The sequence below is a fragment of the Dromaius novaehollandiae genome, chromosome 11 (assembly GCF_036370855.1).
Source record: "Dromaius novaehollandiae isolate bDroNov1 chromosome 11, bDroNov1.hap1, whole genome shotgun sequence".
NCBI lineage: Eukaryota > Metazoa > Chordata > Aves > Casuariiformes > Dromaiidae > Dromaius > Dromaius novaehollandiae.
Genome location: NC_088108.1, coordinates 1,942,742 through 1,961,871, shown reverse-complemented (window position 1 = coordinate 1,961,871; position 19,130 = coordinate 1,942,742). Strand labels below are relative to the sequence as shown.

General features: G+C 62.8%; 1 protein-coding gene across 5 annotated transcripts in view; it reads left to right on the top strand.

The window, feature by feature from the left end:
• Window positions 1–10,477: 10,477 nt before the first annotated feature.
• BCORL1 (BCL6 corepressor like 1) overlaps window positions 10,478–19,130 on the top strand; it is a 30,763-nt gene continuing 22,110 nt past the window's right edge. Inside the window, exons 1-3 of one of the 5 annotated variants that reach the window (XM_064517978.1) lie at window positions 11,911–12,995; window positions 13,095–13,220; window positions 17,825–17,968. In XM_064517978.1, the coding sequence (XP_064374048.1) occupies window positions 13,219–13,220; window positions 17,825–17,968 (146 nt within the window). In that variant the 5' untranslated portion in view covers window positions 11,911–12,995; window positions 13,095–13,218. Of the gene's footprint in view, window positions 10,608–11,335; window positions 11,375–11,910; window positions 13,221–17,824; window positions 17,969–19,130 lie in introns of those variants that run through there. The other 4 variants (XM_064517979.1, XM_064517981.1, XM_064517977.1 and 1 more) reach the window with 4 other exon arrangements.

Sequence of the window (19,130 nt, the reverse complement as noted above, 5' to 3'; positions counted from 1 at the left end):
CTCGTCCTTGCTGCGGCGTGCCGGAGGCCGGCCGCCCCGGAGGGCCGTGGCGCTCTGCCGGCGGGGCTGCGGCAGAGCTCGGAGCTGGGCTCGCGCGAGTCTGAAGGTAACAGGAGCTGCCGCGGTTAGAGAAAAACACCCTCCTCCCCCGGCCGGCTCCTCTCGCGCTCGGCGGCCCCCGGAGAGAAGCGGCTCTATTAATGCGCACGCCTTCCTCCAGACGCACGAGCCCCGCGTCCCTCGAGAGAGCTGCGAGCGGCTGCAGTTTGCTCTTACTGGCCTACTTTCGGGGCTACGTCAAAGCCAGGTTTACAGAGCAGCGAGCCTCAGAGAAGGCGGCGGAGCTGCTCCCCGTGCCAGCAGGGAGCGTTCGCTAATCCCGGCCTCGCTCACGGCCGAGCGCCCGCGGGGAGCCGCCGGCCCGGGCGGCGGAGCGGAGCCGCGGCGGGGGGCAGAGCCCGCGGCGGGGGGCGGGGGGCGGGCGGCGGCGCGCCGGGCTCCGCTTCCTGCCGGGCGTTCCTGCCGGACGCAGAGCCGGGGCGGCCGGGCCCTGCTGCGGCGCCGGCCGTGGGGCCGCGGCTTGGGAAGGGGCGGCCGAATCGCCGCGGGGCCGCCCGGCGGGGGAGGCCTCGGCCGCGGATGAGGGGCTGCTCCGGGCAGCGGGCAACCGGGGCGGTGCGGCCGCGCCGCCACTCGGGCTGTCCCGGGAGACTGGCGGGAGCTGAATGAAATTAAAAGGCGGATTTAAAACCACCAATTTTTTTTTTTTTTTTAACATAGGCTATAAATAACCTGTAAAATATTTTCTCCGGGCTATTTCCGAGGGCGAAATCTCAGCCCTGGGGGCAGGCCCTCAAGCATCCTGCACCGCGGGAGTGAGGGCGTTCCCTGTCCCCCACACCGCTGGAATTCGGGTGCTCCCCCCCCCCCCCCCCCCCGGATCCCTTCGTGCACTGTGGCTTAGGAAATCGCTTTCCTTAGGACGGGCCTGGCTGGCGAAGGGCTGCAGGGGAGGCCCCCGCGGAGGGCAGGCGGCTCCGGCAGGCACAGCGTGCCGAGCGATGGGTGCGGAGGGAGATTTTTCTTTTTGTCTGTATTTTAAGCAACAAAGGGTTCCTAAAAGGCAAAAGAGCGCCTTCCCCGGTTTCCTTGCCTCTCCTCCCGCCGCACCCCGGACGTCTCCAAGGATCTGCCAAGAACGGAGAGCCGCCTGTGCATCCCTGCCCCTCCGCCTGCTCCCCTAGCCGTGCCCGGGGCCGCCCAGCCCCGCGTCCCCCCGGCGCCCCAGCCCCAGGGTCTGCATGCAGCCACGGGGCCGGGGACACCGGGCGAGCCACGCTGCCCTGCTGCCATCCCGGCCCCGCGGCACAGCACCCCCGGGCTGGCCCCGGGCGGCCTGTCGCGGTGCCCCGGGCCCGGCCCGCACAGCCGCCGCAGCCGCGTTTCCGTGGAGATGGCATCTCTGAGCCCGCACAGCCTGAGCGGGAGGGTTTCCATGGAGATGCCGTATCCAGCGCGGCACAACCTGAGCAAGAGATTTCCACGGAGATGTTGTAGCCGGGACCCTCACACCCGCAGCGGCACCATTCCCATGGAGACGGGGCAGCCGGGACTCGCGCGGCTACCGTGGCGGCTTGCGGTGGCAGCAAACCGCTTCTCTTCCAAGGTCCCGAGACAGGCGACGGGAGGCAGGTTGGAGGGGAACTGCTGGCTTTGAAAAGCCGCCTGGGGTGGAACAGCCCAGGAACAGCCTCGGGGGCTGGTCCATCCGGTCGTGCTGTAGCATCATGTTCTGGGTCTCCCCGGAGGTGACGGGTGCCTTGTCTGTCCCCAGCCATCCAGGGAGGAGAGGGCTAAGTTGCCATGACCCCCCCACAAGTTCATCCTGGCCACCACACCGTCCCTCCCGTCCAGGGCTCGTCACCCGCAGAAATACCCTGGGGCACGTCTACTAGCAAGGCTGGGAGAGGAATGCGATGGCCCTGTGATGGCAGCACAGGGGAAGGCGGCACGTGTCACCAGGTCGCGTTGGACCCTCCCCGCGTGGGAAAACCAGAAGGCGCCAAACCAGTGGCATCCTGGAGTGTGACCTCCTCCACTGCGCCGCCCGCCCCGTGGACCATGGCACACGAGCCAGGAAAAGCTGCAGCGCCAAAAATTTCCCGGCGGTCCTGAGGGTCGCCCTAAGGGACAGTTTCGAAGCGACGGGCGGGATGAGTGGAGGCATTTCAGACAGAGTTTCTCATTGTACGTGGCTGCCGCGTGTGGAAACCCACGGACAGTGCTACAAAAGAGGCCTTCTTTTACAAGCAGCTAATGCAGAGGTCATAGTTATTTGTTACGCACGCAGAGAAACCCTAATCAAAAGGAAGCTAGAGCTGCAAAGACAAGAAGCGAGAAGTGAGGAAGTGCGATTTGGACCCACTGACTGTGGCCCACTTTGCTGTCTACGAGGGGAGATGGAGGTCCAGCTTAATTCATGCTGTTCTTCTACCAGACCATTCCCCTCTTGGTGGCAGACTTAAGCAGCTCCCCTCTTTCGCTCTCTCTGCTCAAGGTGCAACCTTCATCTGGCTTATCACATCCTATCCAAACCCAAGGACAGTCCTGAGTCTCCGCAGGGGCTTGTCCGTAATGCTCATCACCGGCGCATGTGGGTGTCACACGAATATCAACAGCGGGTCCTCACAGCCTCCCTGTAAGGAGCGTGGCTGTTATCACGCTTGTGTTACGGAGAGGGTGCTCAGGTGGGGAAGGTCCTATTTAAGGGTCAGCTGCTGGAGAGCTGCTCCAAGAAGTCTGGGGTGCAATTTTTGTGGCCAGATGTTGACATCTGCTTTGTGCTAAGAGGATATGTGCCCCGGACTCCAGCGCCCAGCTCCCTAGAGGAGATGGCAGACACCCACGTGCAGTCCCCAGGACTCGTTTTCAGTTTTTTCAGTGTTTCCAGGCGCATGTTGTCAGACACAGCGTGTGCTGTGTTCAAAGAACGGCTCTCTTTGTCTCTGATTACAATTAGGAGTGCTCGGCACCTCTGTAAGCCAGTCCCAGGGATCTCAGATCTGAAGAACAGAAAATAAAAGACCTGGGATGTTTGGTGTGGCAACCTCAAAGTTCAGAAGCAGGGACAGGCCCAGCTCTGCCTTCAGCGTGCCTCGCTCTTCAGCCTCACACCGTCTTCCCCGCTGCAGCCTGAGATATCGCCGTGCCTCACAGTCCTCTGGTTGAGGAGCACGCCTGGAGCACAGCCTGGGATTCTCACCACCATCTCTTCCTCCAGTCCTCACCCTCCCCACTGGGCTTCTCACCTGTTTTCTGGGGACCTTTGGTCATCCCAGTCTTGATTCATCCCATGTTTCTTTCTGCCTGCCCACTATAACTTCCAGCTCCAGCTACTTTGCCATGTCTCCTCTTGCTCAAGCTCCCAGGCCTTCCCTCAGCTCCCTTGGACAGTATTTCTCCTCCCCACCCAGGCACCTTATCCCAGTGATCCCAAATCCTCATCATTCAGTGGTGTCTTTCCAACCCAGGATTTCTCTCAGGACAACAGGACCCTGACGGACAGGTGAAGGAGGGCAGCAGAGGCAGCATATCAGCTGCACATCTCAGAGACCTCCAGTTAGAGCCATAGCTTCCCCTACCTCTCCTGGTGCTTGTCCACACTGCTCAGTCTCACCAGAAGTGACTCAAAGCATTGGTTCTTCACACTTCTCCAGCCTATATGGAGGTGAGTCTCAAATTCAAGCAATAAGACAGCCACGGACAAACAGCATCTTTCTTACATGCCTGTGCAGGGCTGTATTTCCCGATGAGGAGCACACGGCAGCACTCCAGGCACTCGCTGTGCAGGTGTTAGGGATGGAGCAAGCCTTTGGAGAGGCCAGAGAAGCAGCTGGAGCTATTGGAGCTGGAGCTAGAGTATGTGCCAGTCATAAGAGGTGGATCCCTCCAGCCCATTTCCTAGTGGGTTGGGACACCACTTGTTATCCAGCTGTCCAGTTTCTCAGTACAAATCACTGGATTTGTTGAGTTTTCAGGATGTAAGACCAAAAGCAGTGGAAATTGTTAGAACATAGACCTCTGCACGTAGAAGTACAGGGCCCATGGGTATGAAGTAGTATCTCAGTAGAAAAAATTTTATGAGATTAATCTCCTACCTCAGGGGAAATCCAGATACAGCCGTGCGCAGGAATCAAAGATAGCTTCTGGAAAAAAGCCTTGTGGAGTACATGGGGTGGAAAAGGCCAGGCCTGACCCCACTGTGAGCTCACTGTGGTGTGTAGGTATTGCCCAGAGAAGGTCCCGGTCAAAGCAACTCAAAAGCTCAGGCCATGAAATCCTCATTCCAATGCAGAGGAAACGTAATTGTTTGTAGAGAAGGTTTGTAGGGAGAGCTAGCACCTTTTACTGGACTGCCTAGAAGCACTGGGAAAGGTAGACAAGGCTCTGGGAACACCAGCCTTCCTCGGGACATGAGGTTCCCATTTGCATTTTTGCCTATCAATGACCAAGGGGCTGACTCTTGTCAAAGGGATTGCCTGGTCTGAGACGGCCTTGTCACAGGCCAAGATGTCTCTGCCTAGGGAGGATGGCAGGGAAGATCAAGAAGACAAATAGATGGGCTTTCAGGGCAATGTCATGAAGGACTCATTTGCCCTACAGTTTCTCCTCTTTTTCCAACTCTATCAGTTGGTCAAATAAAAGGTATTAGCTCTACCACAACCTTTGAACTGACACCTAAATGAACTGTCTGTTCAGCATGGATGGAGCAGCACAGTGTCCTCTTTCTTTGGAGCTGAAGGAAAAGCCCCAAGAAACCCAGGGAGACATCAAGCCCTGCAGGAATTAACACCCTATCTGTCCTAAGGAAAAAACTCTCCATGGCTTTGGAGGGTAGCTCCTCAGTCATGACTACATCTTCCTAGAGAGGCTCCAGCTCTGAAGCTGGGATGTCCAACAGAGGACAAGCCCAGTGACAGGACTCAGTGCCAGCGTTAGCACTGCTTGTGGGGTGTAGAGCTGGACATGGCACTGCAGCAAGCAGGAGGTACCACCACCCAACACTTCTTCCTAGTACCGGGAGTTACCAGCCATCTTCACCGCCACGAGCTGCCACCGCCCTTGCAGAAGGCGAAGGGAGGCTTCCTGTAAAGGGTCAAAAACAGCCCAGGGTGCAACACTTAAAAAGAGATTCAGAGCTATTGCCACAGAGCAAAGGTGGCAAATAATTCTGTTGGGGATGAATGGCACAGTGGGTTGTGTCGGCTCTCTTGGCCTACCAGCCCAGCTGAAGAGGTGGAGGGTTATTCCAGGAAGGGCAGACACACACAAATGGTCCTGAGTAAGGACTGAGCTAAGGGTCTGCCCAAGCAGACAGGCCTGGAGACAGACACTCTGCCCACTCTTCGCCCGAGGGCTCATTAGACTGTGCATGTCCCAGCAACGTGGCTCTCACGACAGCAAGGGAAGCGCGCCGTGCGTCAGCAGCACTGCTGTGCCCGTACGAATCAAAGAAACGTCAGGCATGCTTTTAGCAATATCTCCATGAGAAGAATGAAGATGAGATGATGCTCAGCTTGATGCATCAACAAATATATTTCTGTTTCAGGTGAACCCTGACTTGGTGAGAGGGGAGATGGATGGGGATGCATGGATGGGAATCACATAGCCAAAGGCCGGGCCAGCATCTGTAGTGCAGATCTTGACAAAAAAAGGGAGGGAAGGTGCCAGCTAAAATAAAAAGAAACAAACTAAGTAGATGAAGCAGTACTAACAGAGCAAGAAGCAACATTAGCTCCAAGTCAGCTCAAAACAGAGTGCACTTTTTCCAGCCTAGGTTGTTAAGGGGTCCACAGGATGCAGAAGGCACGTGGCCCTTCACGTCTGGGGATCGCCCAAAGTGCCAGGAGAGGGAAGCCCTCTGCTACAGCACGAGCAAAAAGCCTTCAGCCGTTGCTGCTTGCAGCGTGCATGCAGGGCAAGCTTAGCAAGAGGCGTTGTGCTACAGGGGGTACTGCTGGCGAGCAGCAGCAAGAGAATTCAACGAGCTGTAGGTGCCGTGCAGCATTCGGGAGAAGGGGCAGAGTGCATCGGAAATCCCCCTACCCTGCCAAGCAACGCAAAGGAAACGCTAGGGCGACAGCAGCCCAGAGCTACCCGCGACTTCTTGCCCCAGCCGCAGACGGGCGACTCCTGTGAGATGTGTGTCACCGACATGGAGGCGAGTGTAAAGTGAACCTTCCAACTCCAACGACAGCAGCAGCCCTTTTGTTTTGCTGTTGAGAAATGGCAATCGAATATTCCCGATCATATTTTTATCCTTTAAATGTATATTGACAGATAATTCACATCGCCCTTTCTCCAAGTTAGTCCATGACCTATGTCAGATTAACCATCCTTGTCCCATTTGATGCGGGATTCTCCTTGCTCCCCAGAATTTCCTGTTTTTCAGGAATACTGAAATGAGAGCCACAGAATTTTTCAGCAACATCTTTTAAAGCCCCTAGGTGCAAATTATCCTATCTTGGAGATTTTTAAAGCATTAGTGGATTCTAATGAAACCACAAAAGAGCAGAACGTTGTCAGAAAATGCAGATGTGTGATTCGAACCCCCTCCTGGCATCCCAGAGCGCAATTTTTGCAACAAGAGGGCCAGGCCAACTTGCAGGATGCAGCTCTTATTCAAAACTCCTGCTCTTAATTGCACTGGGATGCAAATAAGGTAGGTCCATATAAACTCCGGGTTGTTTGTGCTTGTATTACACCGGCAAGCGGCGCAAGCTGGTGGGCAGGGCTCCCTAATGACCTGTCCGTCCTTTGAAACATCTCTTTCACCGTTTTCTCTGGCCATCAGGTTCCAGCACCGTGCAACCATATTTTTCTTCCTCTAGTAGATGGCAAACGATGGGACACGGCACTGCAGGAATTGCAGCTCACTTAAAACCCAAGCGAACGTGACAGCGAACAGGGCCCTGGCACGATGGGCTGAGACCTGTGTGCCCGCCTTGCTGAGCTTTGCCGTGGCAGAGGGCGAGGGAGCACCCCGCGGTGCTCTGCACCCCGGCAGACAGCAGAGCCGGATGGCTGGATTTGTCCCTGGGGCCTCCCAGGTGGGGGGAAAAAGCCCCGTGCTCTGCCGATTCCCATTAAGCTCTTGCTATCCACCTTCTCCTAGTGCTGCAATCCCTTTGCGTTTTATTCTGTTATAGTTCGCATCGCTGCCTGCAATTTCCAAGCCTCGCCACTACCCTCCCCGAACACCCTGCGCACTCAGCACCAGCGTCTTGCCCAGACACAGGCGAACCGAGCCCCGCTCGCAGAGCACAGCCGTGTCTGCTGAGGGGCAAGTCACCACCTTGCCGCATCCAGCCTGCCCTCCAGCAACCACCACCTTCCTGCCAGCCTAGAGAAAAGTAGTTGGAGTCGTTGGATTCGGGTTTTTTTCTTCTCCTTTAGGTGCATTGTCTGCAGGAAAAAAAGAAAAAAATACAGGGGAAGCTCACTCCAAGGGAGGAAAGACTTGCAGCTCGTTCTGAGCACGGGGCTCGCGACGGGACACTCCTGAGGACGCCTCCGCCTGCGGTGCCAGGGCAGCCATGACGTGGACAGCGGGGCCAAGCAGCGGCACAGTCGTTCGTCCATCGTGTGACCAAAATACATGCGTGCAAGCCCCAGACGTGCTAGCTGGGAGGATGCCGTGGTCACCCTGGTCTTTTTGGGGTAAATCCACCTCTCGGCCCCATTTGGTTTCTAAATCCCCTGGCTGCCACGCGTATCAAAGCGGGAGTTTGCTGTTGGCACAGGCCGAATCACGTCTGCTGGGGACGCGGCAGCGCAAGCAGGTACCTGAGCCAGCCTGGATGTGCGCAGGGAGGAACAAGCCAAGGCCTTCGGCGAGGATCGCGCGGCGCGGCACCCGAGGGGGAACGCTGTTCCGGTGCTGAGCACCCCGCAAGGCACCTCCCCAGGCACCGAGGGCGGCCCCGGGGCGGCAGGATGATGCTGAAGCGAGCGGCCAAAACGTGCTTAGAGCGGCAGCACACCCGAGCGGCCCAAAGCAGCAGGGACGCGGCGGGCATGACAAGGGCCCGGCCAGACCCTCGGGCCACCCGCCGGCTCCCTCTGACAGAAGTGGAGCGCCAGCAGCCCCAGCCCCAGGGCGAAGCGGCCTGCGCGCCCCGGGGATGCCGGGCCCCTGCGCAGGCGGCCTCGGCACCCTGTGTGGCCTTGGCTGGGTGCCACCGCCGCTAGGCCTGCGTGGGCCGGGGCTCAGGGCACTCGCCTCCCTCAGCCCACTGCCACGGCTCAGCCGCCTCCCACTGCCCTCACCCCCGGCCCGCACCACCCCGCCGGCGCCAGCCGCGGCCCTGCACCGCTCCGCTGTCTGGCAGCGGCAGGCAGGGCCCGGCCCCAGGCGCCCACTGCTCCCCGTGCCCCCTCAGCGTGGATAAGGCCCCGCAGCGTCTCCCCACACGCCCGGCCTCGCCGTGCCACGGGCAGAGCCGCCCCGGCCCCACACTGCCGGGCGCTGCCTGGGCTCAAGAGCTGGCGCAGACGCCCCGCGAGCAGACCCGGGCCGTGCCGCCCTGCTCCCTGCTTGCCCCCACGGCAGTATGGGGCCAGGCCTTGGCCTTGAGGGCCAAGGAGGCACCGCAGGCCCCGGGGCAAAGGGAAGGCCAGGGATGCAGCGGGCGGGGGAGCGCAGCCTCCCCGGCGAAGCAGCTGCGGAAGGCGAGACGGGACGGGGAGCGAGGCGCTGTCAGGGCTGTGAGGCAGAGGGAAAGGCGGCAGGGAGGCCGCGGCAAGGCCCGCCGCAGCCCCAGGCAAGGCACTGGGCGGCAGGGCCAGGAGGGGCGGCGGCGAGCAGGGGACACAGCGGGGAGGGCACAGCCCCGGGGAGCCGGCAACGGGCTCACAGCCCGGGGCGAGGGGTCGCGGCGGCGGCCGCCCCGGCGCAGGCTGCCTGGACTGCGGCGCGGAGGCACCCCCAGCCCCCGGGGGCCCCCGGGACCAGCCGCATGCCGCAGCCCCACCACCGCCGCTGGGCCGGGCCGAGGCCTGGGCCAGCGCCGGCAACTGCCCGCCCGGGCTGCCGGGCCCGGCGCGGCGCTGGCTCGAGGGGCGCCCGGCAGGCCGGGGAGGGGCGCGGGCCCGCGGCAGCCGCGGCGCGGGGGGGGCGGCCCGGCCGCAGGGGCGCGGGCCCGGGGGCCGCGCTGAGGGCGGGGGCCGGGGCGGCGCAGCCCGGACCCGGGCGAGGCTGTCACTCGCCGCGGCGGCGGCCGGGGCCGGGGCCGGGGCGGAGCGGGGCGGGCCCGGCGCCGCGGCCGGGCGGGCGCAGGCCGGGGGCGGCGCGGCAGGGCAGTGCCAGGGGCGCCCCCCGCCCGGCGCGGCGCGGCCCCGCCGCGGGCTGGGCCCCGCCGCGCCGGGGGCCTGCGAGCCCGGTGCCCCGGGCGGGGGCCGGCGGCGGCGGCGAAACTTCCAGCCGCGGCGGCGCGCGGTGCCCCGCATGGCGCGGGGGAGGGGGCCGCCGCGCCCCCGGGCCGCCCCCGCAGCGCTGCCCGCGCCCGGGCGCGCCCCGGCCTAGGCGGGGGCTCGGCGCGGGAGGGCACCGAGCGCCATGTCCGCCTCCCACCGCCCTCCGCCGGGGCGGGGGCCGCCGCTCGGCCCGCTCCCCCGCCGCGGGCCCACGTCGGCCCGGCGGCGTGCGGGCAGCGCGGCGGCAGCTCAGCGCCTCCGCGCCCGCTCCGCCCGTGCCCCGCGCCGCCGGCTCGGCTCGGCTCGGCTCGGCTCGGCTCGGCACGAAGCGGCCGCGCTGCGCTGCCCGGGCGGCGAGGGGCACGTGCCCTCGCCGCGCCCGGCCGCGGGCACCTCGAGGTGCGCGGTGCCGTCGCCTGCGGCTCTGCCGCTGCCCGGAGGTGCCGCGGCGCTGCCCGTCCAGCGCTGCCGGGCGCCGAGCCCGCTGGCCGGGCGGGGAGCGCCCCCCGCCCTCCTCCCCTGGGTGTGGAGCGCGGCTCCCCGCCCCGGGTGCGGGCGCCGGTGCCCCGGCTCGGGCTCGGGCTCGTGTGTGCGTGCGCGCGTGTTGTGCGTGTGTGTGGTGTGTGTGTGTGTGTGTGCGTGTGTCTGCGCGGGGCTCCCCCAGCGCCTCGCCGCGCCGCCCGCCCGGAGCTGCCGTCCGCGGCACGCGGGGTGCGGAGCGCCGCGGCCGGGCGGCGCCTCGCCGGGCGGGGAGCGGCCTCCCCTCCCCTCCCGCGCCCCCTCCCCCGGGCTGTGCCGGGTGCGGAGCCCCCTCCCTCCCGCTCGTTCCCTCTCCGGACTCGGCTGGCTCTGCACAGCCCCCCCCTCCGTGCGGGCAGGGCTGGCCGCGCGGCGCGCCGGGAGCTGTAGTGCGCGGGGCGGCGGCGCGGGCGGCGGGGCGCGGCGCCCGGACTACACTTCCCGTCAGGCCCCGCGGCGGCGGCTCGCTCTCGCCCTCACACTCCGGCTGCCGCTGCCAGTGTCTCCGCCGCCGCCGAACCGCCGCTCGCAGCGCCCAGTGTCCGACCCGCCGCCTCGGGCAGGGGCCCGCCTCGGCCCGCCGCCCGCCGCCGCCCGCCAGGCTCGGGAAGCAGGTGCGTGCCCTCCGCCCCGGCCCGCCGCCGCGCGCCGGACACCCGGCCCCGCTGCCCGGGCACCCCGGGCCCGTTCGCCCCGCACCCACCGCCGGGGGGAGGCGGACGGAGCGGGCGGCCCGACCCTCCGCCCAGCCGGCCGGGGTCTCCATGGAAACGGGTCCCGGGACACCCCCGGGCGGGCGGCGCTGCGGGGCGGCGCGGCGCGGCGGGGGGGCCGCGTCCTGGAGCGGGACAGCGGCGGCGGCGGCGGCGGGCGGGCACCGCGGGCGGTGACAGCGGCCGGGGCCGGGGGCGCCCGCGGCGGGCGGGCGGGCGGGCGGCGGCGGCCGGCGCCGCTCGCTGCCCCGCGACGGGCGCCGCGTGCCGCTGCCCTGCCTCGCGCGGCGGCGGCGGCGGCGGCACCGGCGGCGGCACCTGCCGCTCCCGGGGCGGCGCGGGGGGTCCCGGGGCGCCGCGGCCGGGCGGGGCGGGGCGCGCCGGGGCGCAGCGCACCGGTGCCGCGGCGGCGGGCGGCGGGACGGCGGCGCCGGGCGCTCCCGGAGTTTCGCGGCGTGGCCCGCGCCTGCTCCGCCGCCTGCTGTGGCTGGGGGCGGCCGTGCCCGGCAGAAACTCCCGTCCCGGCCGGCAGGGCTCGGGCGATCGCGGAAGAGCCTCCCCGGGGGCAGCGCCGCTGCCGCCAGCTCCATATTCGGGGCTGCCCCGGTGCGGCGGCCCGGCCCCGCGGGGCTGCGCGCGGCCCCGGCGGCCCTGCCCGCGGCGGCGGGGTGAGCGGCGGCGGCGCGGCGCGGCGCGGCCCGGGGCTGCCCGCGGGGCGGCCGCGCCAACTGTTGAGCCCGGGCGGCGCGGGGCGGCGGCGCGGCGCGGCGAGGCCGGGCGTGCGGGGAGCCGCCGCGGGGCCTGGTCGGCGCCGGGGGGGCGCGGGAGCGGCGGGCGGCCGGGCCCTGCCTGCCGCCGCCGGGCAGCGGGGCGGCGCGGGCCGGGGGCGCGGGCGGCGGGAGCCGCGGGCCGGGAGGCGGCCGGGCCGCGGCCGCGGCCGCTCGGCGGCGGCGGCCGAGGGAGGCGAACGCCCCGCGACCCGGCCCACGCGGGCCCGGCGGCGGCGCCCGGCCGAGGCCGCGCAGGGGGCCGAGGCCGCCGGCGCGGGGGCCCGGCAGCCCCCGGTGCGCGGGCCGCTTCACCCCGGGGCTGGGGCTGCCGGCGCTGCGCTTCAGCCGGAGGGAGCCGGCGGGCGGCCCGAGGGTCCGGCCGGGCCCCCGTGTTCCCCGCGTCCGAGGTGAACGCAGGCAGCGGCGGGACTGGCGAGGAGGCGCTTCCCACCGCGCCGGCCTCGCCGGACGGGAAACCTAAGCCGTCCCTTGCCTTCGCGTCCGTACTCGGGAGCTTTGCTGCTCCCTGAGCTCGTCCGATGCCTCGATTCGGTCGCGGGTGGAAGCGGCTTAGGAAAGTGCCTCGAGAAGGTTTCGTAGGTTAGACTCGAGACGAGGCAAGTTTCTCCTCTTGGCAGAGAACCCGCTCGAGCACCGTTGCTCTTGCCGGGTACCGCCAAAGTTAGCGGGGACGCGCACGGGCAAAAGGCTTACGCGGCCAGCTTCTTTGCAGCTTCGAGGGTTTTTTTGCCACGTCTGCATTAGCTTTCTCTTCTCCGACCTGCGTTTTAATCGCTGTCACCAGCACCTAGGTCGAGCGGGTCCCAGTGCCAGGACAGGGCACTGCGGACCTCGGCGTCCTGGGGGAGCATCACCTCCCCTGGGGGACGGTGAGCTGCGTTGCAGCTGTAGCGCTTTGCGGGACGCGGGGCTTTTCGGACGTGACGATTTCTCGAGGCCGCTGCCCTTCCTTGCGTCTCGCTTTGCTCCTTACGGATCCGCTCCGTGGGGCTTTCACGGGCACAGCCTTTCCTGTCTGATTTTTCCGACCGGCTGAGGGACTTGGTGACACGAGTCGCCCGGCAGCCGAGGCTTGTTATTAAAGGCCTGCCAAACGGGTGGCAAACTTTGCAATTTTAGATAGGGACGGATTTTTTTGGTCTTCTTTTCCCCTCTTTTCAGCACATTGCGCGGAGTATCTATAATTACTTACAGCGTTACTGTGTCTTTAAATCAGCTTAAGCAAATACATGTAGGCAAAGCCTGGCTCAGCACAACGGCCGGGGGTTTCGGTGCAGCGAAGGGGGAAACCCAAAGCGAGATTAGGACCGCCGGGCAGGCCAGAGGCCGGATCCAGCGCCTCGCAGTGGCTTCTGCGGAAGCGTGCCGGGGACGTGGTCCGGCTTCTCGACGGCTGGATTTCCTCCCGGCTTCGTCGGTCCTTGGGGCCGCTGTAACTTCCGACCTCTGTGTGAGAAGTAACGTGGGACACAATAAACCGGTTTCTTTTCTTTTCTCGGTTAGGGGTTTCGATTTTTTCCCTGGCTGTATTTGAGATCCGTCGTGAGTCCCGCGAGGGGATCGTCTCGATTTCCACCCCAACCCGTTCGCTTTACAGGGCTTGTCGGGAGCGCTGCTCAGGGCCGGATCCTGCCAAGACGTCGCGGGGAGCTCTCCGCCCTCACGCTCGGGCTGCACCCCCGGACCCCGCGCGGACGCTTGATGAGCACCTAGGAAAACGAATGTAATTTCTTGCCTGGGTTACTAATGGCAACACAGACTGCCAAACTGAGCAAACTATTCCGAGTGAATGAGACCGCTGCTGCCGAGGCCGGTTGCTTCTTCCTGGCCCTTCCAAGCGCCTCCGAAAGCCGGGAGGGTCGCTTCCCTTCTCGCTCCGCTGCCGTCGCTCCCGTGGAAGCAAGCGGGTTGCGGGCGTCGAACTGCGAGCAGCGACTGAGTTTCCAGTACCCGATATATAGCTGTAATCGCCGGGAAGGGAGGGGGAAAATAAAAAGAGGGGGGGGACATCACTGTAGGTTTTGTTCCTCTCTGGGCATGAATGTTACAAAGGTATCTCCTGTGGGTGTGTTTCCAGGGTCAAAGTGCAGCCCTCGCTGGCCTTCCACAGTGCCCCCTGGCCAAAGGACTTGCACAGCACCTCCGAAGAGGAGAAATCCCGTCCTCCGGCTCGCTTGCTTAAGAGGGATGCGCTGCACTTTTTCGGGACCCTAAAATCCAGGGGGGAAAAAAATAATCTCCATTTCCTCCCTGTGTGCCCGCGTCCCGGTTAGACGGCAGCCGAGAGCCCGTCGCGAGAGTCCAGGGAAGCGGAGCAGGCGGCGTGCTGCAGGCTTCGGGAAGAGCCCGGCCGCCAGCTGAGCGCGTCCCTTTTGTCTGCTGAGCTGCGTGGAGTTCGCGCCGGTGCGATCCCGCGCCTGCCCTTGGCCTCGCGAGGGTTGCTCCGCGCGGCGAGGCCGAGCCGCCGCTTACGCTGGCGGAGCTTGCCGTTGCTCAAACCCAGGCTGCTGGCGACGGTGCAGGTCACCGCTCGCGGGGACTGGGCTTGCCCGCGTCGCGTGGCGCTGCCGTCCCTGTATTGTGGGATAGTTAAGCCTGCCCGGAGCCCGAGCGGAGAGAAGCCTTGCGCTGGTGTCGGCAGCAAGGGGATTTGGGGCGACTAGTCACTGATGTGTTTAGTACCCATCATCTCACGCTTGGCCTGGGCAGGGTTTAGCTGAGATAGTCGTGATCTGTTGGCATCCAGCTCGCGGGACCTGGTCGAGGCGGTGCAGAAACCAGAGCTAGACAGCTTTTAGTGTAGACGTGACATCTGTTAGGGCGACCGCTGACCGGAGCAAATTAACTCAACGCACATTTTCGCCAGGAAAAAAAAATGAAGCTCTCTGCTTCCCGTGGCCAGAAGTTTGGTGGCAGCCCTGATAAGCTGGCTTACGCGTTTGCTGGCCTCTTTCCTACCGTCCTGCCGCCGCTTGCCAAGGCAAGCGCTGGAGAGGCTGAGGGCTGAGTCAGGTCGGGGAGCTGATCCGGCTGAGAAAGTGCTGTTCTTTTGGAGCAGGCTGCTTTTCAGCGGGGCTCGCTCGCGGGTCTGGTTCGCTCCGAGCACGGTCAGTCGGGAAGCCTTGCCTCGGGCGACTCGAGCTCGGATCCCCGAGAGCGGAAACCACAATTGTTGGGATTTTAGCGCAAGGAGGGTTAGTTTATAGATAATTACTAGAAAATACCTGTTACCAAATACCTTTATCTCAGGAAACTTGTTTCCATAGGCTGTACAGCGATATTCCAGGAGCAATATTTGTATCTTAACTTAATCCAAGGGGACTTTCAGTGTAACCATCTAATAGCTAACCTGAGCGAAAGCAGGCTTTTATTACAGCAAAGCCATTTTTGCTTTTTGTGAAGCCTGGAAGAGGCTGGGTTGTAGGGTGGCATCCCATCCATTTGCAAAATGGTGAGAGGTTTTGTCTTAAAGAACAAAAAAACCCTCCCACTTGTAATGGATTTAATTCACCGTATTAGCTTTGCGCCATCGGAAATCTCTCAGAGCGCTGGTTGTCGGAGGCGAACGCGTTCGACGCCATTTTACCTGGCGGCTCTTGGCGCGCGTTTGGTGTTGAATGGTGAAGGAGTTTTAACCTCGCATGCCAAGCTTCTCCATCAAAATGCTCTGTTGTTCTTATTTTCTTCTAAACTAGTTTTCTTTGGAGTTAATTGGAATTGGCTGGACACCTATTTAGCTAAAGCAGAACAAGACTGGTTTCACCTACGCTTCTCTTGGCAGAGGTAACGGATTAAGCAGATGCTCTGTCAGGCTCTCCTTCGTGGTAAACCTGATCTAGGAACTAGTACGGGTTAAAAACAACCCAGCCGGGGAAAAAAAAAGTTTTTAAACCATATCAACTCCCTGGTCCACTTTACCAGGACATCCCACAAACCGTTTTAGTGGCATAACTGAAGGGGGGAGGAGAGAGACGGGCTTCTCAAGCAGTTACTTCTACTCAAAGACATGTATGTGAAACCATGCCCTAGTTGTGTTCTCCAAGGGGTTTCGACTAATTTAATTACATCCATTTAAAGTCGTATTAAGTTGAACCAGTGTAGACGAGAGATTTGCTTGGTTTGCTTGTGTCAACTCAATTAAAACCGTCTTTTTTGGCCCAGGGAGCCTGGTTGCTCCTTCTGGTTTAGCATGTAGCTTTATGGGAGGCTGCTCTTCCCTGCGTTTCTCAAACTTCCCAGTCCATATTCTTCAGGATCCCGTTCTTTTGCCGTTCTCTCTGGTTTGTGTTTGAGCCCATGTTTGCAAATCGTCACTTTCCCTGCGTTTCGTGCCGTCTCTTAGTTGAGATCTTCATTCTTCTCTTCTGCCTCTTCTTCGTTCCCTGTGAAATGCCTTTGGCAAGGGTCCCACGTGGTCCGTAGAGACTAGAGGCCAAGAATTCGCGTAACAGTGTCTATCGCTGCCGCCGCGTCCTCCTGGCTCTCCTCTCCCGGCTGTCCTGCCTCCTCCGTTGACCAGCTCTTATTCCAGTGCTCCACACCGTGCTGGTTTCCTCAGCTCCTTGTAAAACCTCCTTATCAGCCTTTCCTCGCCAGCTCTCTCCTCAGGTCGTGCCTGCTACGTGCTCGCTTTGAGGCTTCCTAGTTCGGTCTGTCTCCAAACTTCTGTTGCGCTTAGCGTGGCCGGACGTGTCTCTTTTCCCCCCGTCCCGCACGAGGTCCCTTTGGGTTTCTCCTGAAACATCTGTCCTGCCACTGTGCTCAGGGGCAGAAACTTTCTCCTCCCCTTCTTTCAGTTTAGCCTAAGATGGTGAAATCCCCGCAGATTGTTTGTTCCCCTATTTCCTTTATGTTGCATTTCTCTCCAAGCATCGAAAGACTCCTCCCCTTCCTGCTCCAAGCCACCTCACAGTCTCTTTGGGTATGACCCTGCTCTCGCTGAGCTTCAGCCCGCTACCCTCGCTGCTGCCGAGTATTTCTGCCACCTCACAGCATGTCTTTTAGCGGATTTTTCCCTCGTCGCCTGACTTCTGATTTCCACAGTTTGCTCCCTTGTGCGTTTTTATTTGCAGATGTCTCTGCTCCTCTTTTTTTTTTATTTTATTTTTTGCAAGCACGCTGCCTTTCTCCAATTTCTCCTATGTTCCCAGCCCTTCTTTTCTGTCTGGAGGCTCCCTGCAGACGTGGTTCAGCTTAAAATTGTGCCTGCGTTTCTAAGGGGCGAGGCTATCTGACAGCAGCTGTGTTCCGAGGCCACGTTCAGTCCTGTAGCCCGATTTCCTTACGCCGCTCGTCTCCAGGTCGGTTTGCAGCTAGTTTCAGTGTAAGCCGCTGGCACGAGCTGCCTCCCGTCCTGCTCGGAGCTTGTGTCCCCATGAGTTTGTCATGAAAAAGGCAACCGACTAGGATTTTGAAACGCATCGCTTTTAGCTGCTTCCCACTCTCACCTGCTGCGCTGGGAGCGTTGCCGTGCCTATCTTTGCCCGCTTTCCCGTCACGGCTTTCGGTTTTCTCTGTGCCAGGAACCTCTTTGAGGGTATCTCTGCGTTTGGCAGCCGGTCCCGCTCGGGCTGCGCTGGGCTGCTTGGTAGTGCCGGAGCTCCTCTCTGCCTTGCTTTTTCCCTGATGTGACTCGAGCAGCAAAGCTGCCTTAATGCTCGGGCGATCAGCGCTACAGGATTGGCTGCAACGCTCTCCCCGAAAGCTCCACCCAGCCAGCAGTGTGTCTTGGATGCTCGCGGAGCTCTGCATTTTCCGTACGTTTTCCACCCCTCGCTCCTCCGAACGGCAGCACCTTCCCGGCGGAGCGAGGCGATAGTCGCTCGGTGGCGTGTCCGATGGCGCTGCCCGGCAAACCTTCGCTCCCACCCGGGGTTCCCCAGTTGCTTCGCTGTTTCGAGCTTTTCCCCCCGTCGAAGCAGGCGCGCGCTGGTTGATCGATGTAACACGAAACCTTGGGGCTGCCGGCGTTTCGCTTCGAGCTCCGGGTTGCGCCTCTCTCCCCCGCGCTGGAGGTCCCTCACCAGCGCGAGGGGAGGCGGGGGGACCTCTCAAAGGACGTGCCTGGATGCAAAAGCGCCCGTGTGCAACTCTTGGGATCACCTGAGGTTTTGGGGCAAAAAAAAAAAGTTGCTGAACGTGAGTGGGCTGTGGGTTCTGTCCCAAGGCACTGCTTGTTTCTCCTGGCCCTTTTCCAGACACGCTTGTAGCATCCCCGGCGTTGGACCCGGCGTGCCCGGTGATAAAGCTGGGGACCATTCTCTGCGCGGCACGGTTGAGTGCGAGCATCCCGGAAAGCCTCACCGATCCGCTGCTTTGGTTTTGCAGGCAGAGCGGCCTCTCGAGCCCCAGCGGGTCCTGGTCGGTGACAAGCAGCTGTCATGATCTCTACGGCACCTCTCTACAGCGGGGTGCACAACTGGACCAGCGCCGAGCGCATTCGCATGTGCGGCCTCAACGAGGAGAGGTGAGGTGCGTGGGCGGCCTGGTGGGGCAAGGCAGGCGCCAGTGGAGAACGCGAGTCAGGGTCTGCAGAGGCTGGGGAAGGGGACGGAGCTGCCGGGGGAGGTGGATACGCGGTTGGACAGTGCTGCTGGTACGATGGCGCCTGTGGCCTGTGCTCCGGTGAGGAGGGCCTGCGGGCAGGCTGCGCTGGAGGGCTCCGCTCTCTGCGGAGGAGCCAGCAGCTGCACGTAGCCACATCAGATCTACGGCGCCGCCGTGTCGCGAGGCCGTTTTGTGTCATTTGCACGTGCTGTCGGCTTCGTCAAACCTGTGCCCTTAACTGCCAGGGCGAGAACTGGGGAAGGAAAAGGCTTGACCCACTACGAGCCAAGCTGTTAAGAAAAGCATCCGGTGACCCAGGAGGGTTAGTACAGACCAAACGATTAGATGGGAGAGTTGTGACATGCCACCAACTAGGAGATTAGGGAGGATTAGTGGCTGGGAGGCAGAATTGATCGAGACCAGTTCCTGGTCTGTCCCGTGGCGTTGCAGTGCCTTTTTATTATTGCAGCTTTGGGGTGGTGGTCGCCAAACTGATCGGTTTGTGGCTTCCCTGAGGTCGTGTGCGCTTAGAACGCTTGTCAGAGCCAAAAAGGCTTGCTGGGCCCAAAGGCGGTCTGTGCCCGTCTTCCCCTGCTCCGGAGCCTGGCAGCAAATCCTCCGAGAGCCGAGCAGAGCAGCCATGGGATAGGGCAGAGTTCAGACTCCTGTTCGGGGCGGAAGTGGGGACGGAGATCATCTGCACCCCTCAGCAGCTGCTCGGCCTGCTGTGCGGCCCTCAGATAAGGGCTGGCGGATGGCGTTGCCCTGTGCCTCTCCTGAACCGCGCGGAGCTGCCGGCGTACAGGCCAGCCGAGCTCAGGCAAACCGAGGCGAGCTAATGAAACGCTGCACATTCCAAATACAAGCTTTGAGCCAGGCCGACTGTAACCAAACGCTCTTCCTCGGCCTTAAGGTCAGGACAGGAGGGAACGGGGAGAGAAGGGGTCGCCTCGGGGTGATCGGGCCGTAGTTTGGGGTCGTGGGCAGCCCTGCGCCCTGCCCGGTGCCCGCCCGGTGCCGCGGCAGGGCTTGGGCTGTCGGAGCGCAGCTCCCTCCCTGCCCGGCGCGGCGCGGCCCGGCTCGGGCA